Source organism: Neltuma alba, unplaced genomic scaffold (assembly GCF_004799145.2).
Source record: "Neltuma alba isolate B1F8T4 unplaced genomic scaffold, ASM479914v2 tig00011968_pilon, whole genome shotgun sequence".
In the NCBI taxonomy this organism is placed as follows: Eukaryota; Viridiplantae; Streptophyta; class Magnoliopsida; order Fabales; family Fabaceae; genus Neltuma; species Neltuma alba.
The window spans coordinates 320,183-329,123 of record NW_021636543.1 but is presented as its reverse complement, the minus strand read 5'-3'; the positions used below and the strand labels follow the sequence as shown (position 1 = coordinate 329,123).

Here is an 8,941-nt window from a genome sequence, read left to right as displayed (position 1 = left end):
TGCCTATCAGTTTTCCTCAGCGTTTCCCTGGCTATCTGTCTCAGGTGTTCCTCGGGTGATTCTGCGTTCGTTTTCTCAATCTCTTACCTCTTACTTCTTCCTCCAACTTCCGCAGATCTTGTTCAGTATTCTACCAGATCTCTCGCTCCCAAAACTTTACTTCTTTCTGTATCACTCATGTAAAGCTATGCATGTGTAGAAATTAGGTGAGGATAAAGACATGGAAATTATTCTCACTGCTGTTTCACAACACGTTGCTCCGCCAACACTACGTTTAAGCACCCAACTCGGAATAGGCTGGTCTGTGTCCGTAAACGTAAAGTGCAAATACATTGTGGACATAAAACAGACAGACGAAGAATTTCTTGCGTAGTTGAATATGTCTCCGTCTTGTGTTAATACAATGATCGCGCGCCTTCAAGAGTTCATTAATTCAAACTTCTATAAATTTTCTTCATTTTTTGAAATGTTTTAATTTAGTTCAACTTAATTATCTGGGAAAACATATTAATTGTTTAGATTAAACAGACGGCGAATTTCATGCAAGTTCTTATAGTTTACCTAAGTTCCCTTTGCAGAAGGGTTTTCTTCTATATATTCAAAAAGTCAAAGAATAGCTCTTTATACATATAGCTCTTATGCCTCGTTTTTACAAAACAGGAATCAGAATGAAACAATTTCCCCCCTTTTTTTAATATCACCTGATTCAGCCACCTTCTCACAAGAATGCATAACGTGCATGGCTAATGATTGTTATAACTATGATTAATGATGGGGAGGAAGCTAGGTACGTAGCCTCACTTCTATTGGGCATCAGTCTCTATTTCATGTGCTACTTCCACGCTTAGTCTGTCAGCCCGATCATCTTGTCCACCTGCAAAGCTATAAACCCGAAATGCAAGCTGAAAGGCCCTCCAAAGCATTTTAAAGCTGCTCTTTCTATTACTTTGATTTCTGCCCCCGGATTCACTAGGCGCTGTCTCTCTAACTTCCTGATGCAAATTAACATGCATCCTACTACACGTTAAACTCTTTGTTTGAAATAATCGGTGACTGATTAAATATATATCATATTGAATTAGTGTTGTTTATTTTTTTTTTCCTGTTTTACCTTGAGGGCCAACTCCATGCAGCCTGAAGAAACATCGACCAAAGACTCTTTGATATTTACCAGAATGCCAAAATCAAAGTGTATATTGTTGCTCTGAAATTTTTTAGCTTCTTCATCTTTTGATCTTTCCAACGCATCCAATTCGCCTTTGATCTGTCCAGCATCATAAATGTCGTCGATCAGGTCCCCTCCAATGTGTTAAGAGTTAAATGGTGCGAAATTACTGGCGTTTAAAAGAGTTCACCTTGTTGAAGTAGGATTCAACTTTGCTGAGGAGCTGCTCCACTGGAGGCATTATTTTCCAAGTCTGTAGGTCGGCAAGGATCCCATTCAACTTCAAATACAAAGCTGCTGCAGCCCTCAGTGATTCAAGTTTTTTCATGGGAAATCCCTCAAACCTTGATAATACCTGCATCACCAAAAGCCCCGCGTCTTTTCAATTCTTTCACTTTCTGCCGCCCTCCAAATATGGGGGAAATTATATGGATAAACTTTTTTCTTCTCAGCATTTATGGATTATATTGATAGTTTCAGCAGGTCAAGCATTTGAAGGGGACAAATTAAACTGGAATAATTAAATAAAATATAACCTGAGTTTCATCAGTCAAGTTCTCCAGGTTCTGCTCCACGTGCTTTTGAAATTTGATAAGCTCATCCATGTCCTTTGTTTGGAAGGAAGCGATCCCAGCTTTAAGTTCCAATATTAATTTTTCATGCTTCACCACATCTTCCTCAATCTTTTTGAAATATGATGATCTAAAGTCAAATAGAATGAAGCAAAGTGATAACAAGTTACAAGGGGTGAAAGTTCCAGTTTGGCAGCATAAATATTTTAAGAATATAATAAATGAATGAAGATAATTGTTATTATAGACCTTTTCGTTATCTCTGTTAATGCTTCAGCCATCCCTTGTTTCCCCGTAGGACATGCCCCGAGTTTGGATTTTATCTGCGGCGAGGTTCCATTTCCAACCTTTAAACTAGAGCCTTCAACTTTACCTCTCAGATGCCTGTACAAAGCGCTCATTTGGCTTGACCTCTTTAGTTTTGAAGCTGCTCTCTTTAAGCGCACGATCTTTACCAAATTAAGCGGAGAAGGGGGTGGTGTCGGCGCTCCTCCCTTAGTCGTTGCCATGGGAGGTGGTGGTGGAGGTGGAGGTGGTGCTCCCTTAGTCATTGCCATGGGAGGTGGCGGCGGTGGTATTGCTTCTGATCCTTTAGAAAGTGGAATCGGTGGTGAAGATGATATTGCCGCTACAGGTCTAGGTGGAGGAGGTGGTGCTGGAGGCGGGAGGATTGCTGCTGGATGTGTTGCCTCGGGCTCTTTACTCGCTTCATGTTTTGGAACTTCTGAATCATCACTTTTATTACTATTGAAATGTTCTTTCAGCCCCTCAAAGCCTGGTTTCTCGGGTCCTTCTTCGGGTTGGTCTGTTGCAGTTATCTGGGTAGCTATCTCACGAGCTTCATCGACGACACTGGAATCGTGTTGTGGTTTATCACTTGGGAAAAGGTTGAATTGCTCCAAATTTTCAATCTCTTCATTACGAAGGGGACCAATATGGGTTTGAGAGGAAGAAACATCATAAGTCTCTTCAAGGACCACAGTAGGGTCGCGCTTGGGGGAGATTGAAGGTGAGGCATCTGGATATTGAGAAGAGACATCGTTCCTTGAATAGATATCAGTTAATGTGCTCTTGATTTTCCGGCAACTTTCTACATTCCCGGTGTCCTCGTCTTCATCCATCACACTAAACATCTCTTTTGCTGATGCAGTTAAGAATGTGAGGTTGGCCATGAGTTTGCCAGCTTCAATGCATATTATTTATCAAGAGTCCATTAGACAGCTAGCTAAATTTTCTCCATTCAATTTATAAGGAATAAAAAGTTTTCTTACCAAGTTGATCGAACTCAATATTCTGCAGGCTCTCTTGTGCTCCATCCATAGAGTTGGTTAAGCCCCATAGTTTGCCAATAGACTTCAATGCAATGTAAAGACATACTAAACCCTGTTCACACATTCCGATTAAGTGCCGCGCATTATTATAACGAAGCAATATTAGAGTCATGCAGATCAATATGTGATAGTGAACCGCAACCTGAGTCACTGATTCTTCATTGGTTGCTGTGGAGAGATCGACACGAACCATATTTGGGTACAGCTTGTGGAGATCTACTATGGTTCTAACAGCCAACTGCAACAAAAAACATAACAGGCATATGGATCTCTGGAGTCAGAAAATATTGTTGGCCAGTTGTGGAGTGGGAAATTTAACCCTACTTAAACTTCAATTATCGTCTTATAGAAAGATTTTCCAGTACATGAGTAAGATCACTCGAGTTATTGTAGGATGGAAGTTCGAGGATGTCTCTGAAAGTTAATATCTTGTTCTTCAGCTCCATAGTCAGCATTGAACATTCTAACCCTCCACCTGATTCATCCACCGTCATGGTGTCTGTATCTTTCTTGAAGTTCTGCAGCCCGTGTTTCTACAGTAAGAAAGCAGGCAAAAATCAGTGGACAAATTAATACAAGATCTGAAGCCCATGTTCTTCTTGATATTCGGCAGCAGCGCATTAAAATGATATATAACAGTGTTGAGCGATCAATTAGCCGACCTGAAATCCTTTAAAAGGGGAACGCTCAAACAAGGGTTCTTCCATAAGTAATGAAGGTGCCATCTTTCGACGATTATGACAATACAAATATAACTGCCGGATGGAGTTATGCGAAATCCACGACCGATCAAGCCACCATCTTCTTGTCCAACAATGAAGAATATAAGTTAAAGTTATCAGTGAGAGTATGAAGGTGACGTTTTTGAAGAACGGTGACGCGTGGAAGTGGAAACAATGGAGAGAAGAATGTAAATTTTCCAGATAAACCAGCAATGAAAAATTCATTAATAGAACACGAGAAATTAGATAAAAAGCAGTCAATCCAGGACCGGCATCGGCACCACCCCCTCCTTCTCCACCGGCTCCACCACCGGGGATAGCTGTGCGAGGTTCCGATGACTTATTACGGTCAACCTACGACTTGCCTGAATTTTCGGAGTCCAAGTGTGCTAAAAGGCCGCCACTTGTACAAATGCCCGAATCTATAAACACGAAGCAAAATAGAAAGTGGTTTCCTGCCATGCAGTGTCGTTTGTTAGTTATTTAATTAAACTATACATGTACGGAAAGCCAGGGCCATCCATTTACATTCTCTGGCAGCTAAATAATGATAAGCTAGGAAGTGTACGTCAACAATATTGCGAACAATTCCATTAAAAAAAAAAAAGAATATTGCGAACATAGTACTTTTTTACTCATATATGATGAACAGTAAAAAAATTTACTCAAATATAATAAAATCAAAACTATTTACTAAGATACTTCACCTGAAATCGTTCATACCGTGAACGACTTTAAACTTGTACAGAACTCGTTCTTGGTCTGAACAACTTCAGTGGAGCTCACATCAAAAAACAAAAGTTGTTCTTGGTCTGAACCAGTGTTTTTAAAGTCGAACCAAATATCAAACCGGAAAGGTCAACGGGTCATGGTTCAAACGGTCAGATCGATTGAACCGTCTGGTCAGACATATAACATAATAATTAAATAAAAATAATATTATATAAACATATGATAACATATGTGTGTAAAAAAATCAAAAATCAAATTGTTAGATAATTTGAAAATATAAGTATGTAGTTCAATTTCATCATTTTAGTAGCAATTCAACCCATCATAGTTAAAATATTATCAATGTTACGCTAATTAATTTTAATATAGATGAAAACTGATTCTAATTTATCTTTAAATAAACCAAGAATTAGTTTACAGTTTATTTAATGTCACTTTTGTAATTGTGATGAAATATATTAAAAAATATGTATTTAAAAAATTATTCAGAAAAAATAGTTAAAAAAAAAAGAGATGAAAATATATAATGTAAACTAAGGTGATCAAATAGTTATCTATTTTTTGAAAAAATAGTAATTTAAAAAGTCAAAAAATAAAAAAAGTTGATGACTTGGAAAATAATCATCATCATCATCAAATATACGTTTATTATTTTTGCCAACTATAAAATATGCATTTATAATTACGTTGAGATTTGTTATATGACATGTTTTATATTTAAAAAATACTCATAAAAAATAAAAATCAAAAGTAAAATGTGCAAAGTCTTGTCAATACACGTTTTACCACAAGTTTGCAACATTTAAAGTTATCTTCCCTTCCCTCTGTGAGCCGATCAGACGCTTTCCCTTGAGCAGCTGAGCTGTCCACTTTTTGTAACTATTTTCTTCTTCACTCCCACAATGCAGGCCACTGAATTTCGCAAGGTCTAAAACGGCATGGATGGAAGTTGCAACTTGCATCTATGGAGAAAGAAGGAAAAGAAAATGCTATTGGTAAATTTTATTAATTTTTGTTCTTCGTCTTTATTATCATCTCCATCCCCTTTTCTTTTTTCTTCTTCATCGTTGTTATTTTTGCCATAACACCACCACGGACCCGTGGAGAAAGACGAACAAGGGAGAAAATGTGTCGGCTTGACGGTAGAAAAAAGACGAAGCAAGTGGTGAGCAACAGAAATTTCAGACTCGTCCAGTTTTCTTGAAGCCGCTCCGGCTTCCGGCTTTAATATGGATTCCAGCTCAAATGCCGGTTCAGGATGACCTAAAGCGGTCCAATCCTTTGAACGGTTAAAACATCCCAACCGAGCTAGGAAGATGAACGGGTGACGGTTGGACCAGTCTGACCGTCCGGTCCGGTTCGGCTTTCAAACTATTGGTCTGAACAATTTCAGTGGGGCCTGCATCGCGAAATGAAAGTTGTTCTTGGTCTGAACAACTTCAGTGGGGCCCACAATCTATATTTATCTTATGCTCAACGTGAAATTGCTTCCTTCCATGCCTTCTCAATTTTCATTTGACTAGACCATACTTTTGTTTTTTCCTGCCACACACAAAAGTCACTCAGGGAGTAGTCTTTCATTGTTTGTAGCTCAACTCACGCGTAAGGATTCCCATCGGTATAAGACTCAAGGAGTGGTCATTCATTGTTTTCAGCTTTGTTTTGGCATGTAAGTGCAAAGTGTAATTTTAGTCTATATAAGGGCATTCGACATTCCCATTCCATTTGTCTTCTCATCACTTCTCAAATTGTTTTTAAACTTGACGGATTCCTTCCATTCTTCTTTCTCCTTCCACACATTTCATGTGAAGTAAGTGGTGTGTGTGGTCTTGCAATTGTATACATTTTAGAAATTAGAGGTTGAAAGGAATATAATTATTCTTTGACTAGCACATAAAGGTAAATTTAAATTGAATAATAATAAGGTTATAATAAATGTACTTGTGTAATTTTACATTAGGTACCGTTTAAGTGACCCAAAAAATCATCCTTATGATTGAAAATAAAAATAAATGTTAATAACCATTTCACATTAGTTATTTAAAAATTATAATTATTTAATATGACAAAATAATTAGCTATTGCTCTTGAGTAATTTTTTTAAATTTATATTTTATTATTTGGTTTCCCTAAATAATTATAATTTTTATTATTATCTTTAATACTCTCTAATTTCCCCCAAAAATTAAATAAAAAAACTCCTCACTTTCATTATTATTAATCCCACTATCAGTACTCTTTTTATCAGGAAAATTTGGACACCATTTAGTGCTAGTTTTCACCAGATACATATTTAATCTGACTATATATTTACTCAAACACTATCTACTAAAAAAACAGTTATATATTTAATCAAATTATAAAAAAGTAAACTACAATTTATTTTACATGACAATTAATCATATGTCTATATTTTTTAATTAAAACAAACTCAACATGTAAAAATGACTAATATAAAATTTTTATCCATCATTTAGCCGAGTACATACCAAAAATTTTAAAAAAATTAATCAAGAGAATGTACCTTATTTAAAAGAAAAATCAAACTTCAAGTTAAGATAAAACGTATACAATTGCAAGACTGCACACACCACCTATTTCACACGAAAGTGTGGAAGGAGAAAGAAGAATGGAAGGAATCGGCCAAGTTTAATAACAATTTAAGAAGTGATGAGAAAGTAGATGGAGTGGAAATATCAAATGCCATTATATAAACCAAAATTACACTATGTATTATATTTTCACGCCAAAACAAAGTTGAAGACAATGAATGACACCTCCTTGAGTCCTATATTGATGGGAATATGTAGAGAAGGAATCCTTACGCGTGAGCTGAGCTTCAAACAATGAAAGACTACTCATTGAGTAACTTTGCGTGTGGCAGGAAAAAAAAAAGGTCAAATGAAAATTGAAAAGGTATGGAAGGAAGCAATTTCACATGAAGCATAAGACAAATATGGATTAGAGCTGGTAATATGGGTTGAACCCGCGGGTTCAACCTGCCAACCCGCCAAAAATGGCGGGTTAGGGTTGGCCAAAAACCAACCCGCCAATAAACGAGCCTTTTTAACCCGCACCGCCAGGCCCGCAACCCGCCGCGGGTTAGCCCGCCAACCCTGCGGGCTAACCTGCATTTATTTTTTAAATTTTTTTAATTATTATAATTATATTATATATATCTAAAAAAATATTAAAAAATACTTATATAATTTATTTGGTACTTTTGATCAAATATTTCAAGAAAAAACAAAAAGTTTATTATTATTTTTAAATATTATATAAGAAAAAAATATTAAAAAGTAAAAAAAATATTTTAATAAATAAATAAATAAATGTTGGCGGGTCGGCGGGCTAACCCACCAACCCACCTTGGCGGGTTAGGGTTGGCTAAAAGCCAACCCGCCTTCAAACGAGCCTTCTCAGCCCGACCCGCCATGGGTTCAACCCGCCACGGGCCAACCCGCAACCCAGGTTGGCCCGTATTACCAGCCCTAATATGGATTGTGGGTCTCACTGAAGTTGTTCAGACTAAGAATAATTTTCATTTCGTGATGTGGGCCCCACTGAAATTGTTCAGACCAAGAATAACTTTCATTTTCTGATGTGAGCCCCACTGAAGTTGTTCAAACTAAGAACGAGTTATGTACAAATTTAAATTCATTCACGGTCTAAACGATTTTGTGTAGTATCTTGATAAATAGTTTTGATCTTATAAGTAAATTTTTTTACTGTTCATCGTATATGAGTAAAAAAGCTAGTACTTGTGTCATTGCGTTGTGGGGCCCCAGCTTTATTCTTGCTAATTCTTATTATTGTTTAAGGCCTAACTGGCTTCTTGATCCAAATAGCGCTGAGTCACCAATCTTACATATCAGAGTCAGATTAAAGGGGCCAGACAGAGTTAATTTAATTAATAAATTTCAAAGTCGATTTACTTTAGCACATCCCGCGGGGAAAAACAAATATATTCAGCACTTAATTTCTGTCATATGCTACTGTCGCATGCTCAAAATGACGCCCAATGAGAAAGCGATAATGTCCCAAAGAAACACAAAACATATCTAAATAAACATGATTTGATCGACTTTTTATCATTAAAAATTTCTGTCAGAATAATAACATGCATGTTAAAAAAAATGAAAATTTATAATATCTAATTAAGGGAGTTTAATCCATCTGGACAAATCTAGTGACTGCACCATTCATCTTGCTTAAACGAAATCTGATGCTTGAGTTTGGTATTAAACATATTTATATTTGTGCATTTAAATCATATAAAATCAAAAAGAAATTGATCTGGAGAGAGGCTCAAATCTTCGAGAAGGCTTTTTCTATTTTGAGCTGTACCCGTAAGACTTTCCTGATAACAGCTGCCTACTGTGATCAAGGGGATCACACCTATTTTTGTGGATCAGAAAA

At 36.7% G+C, this 8,941-nt stretch overlaps 1 protein-coding gene across 1 annotated transcript; it reads right to left on the bottom strand.

Annotated features, from left to right (window-relative positions):
• Positions 1-803: 803 nt before the first annotated feature.
• On the bottom strand, positions 804-3,793 carry LOC114720162 (uncharacterized protein At4g04980-like). The gene is made up of 8 exons (XM_028905784.1): positions 3,731-3,793; positions 3,434-3,601; positions 3,009-3,306; positions 1,987-2,920; positions 1,702-1,867; positions 1,356-1,520; positions 1,112-1,264; positions 804-992 (listed from the first exon to the last, which is right to left on the bottom strand). Exons 1-8 carry the CDS (start codon positions 3,791-3,793, stop codon positions 804-806), a joined length of 2,136 nt encoding a protein of 711 aa, XP_028761617.1.
• Positions 3,794-8,941: the final 5,148 nt, after the last annotated feature.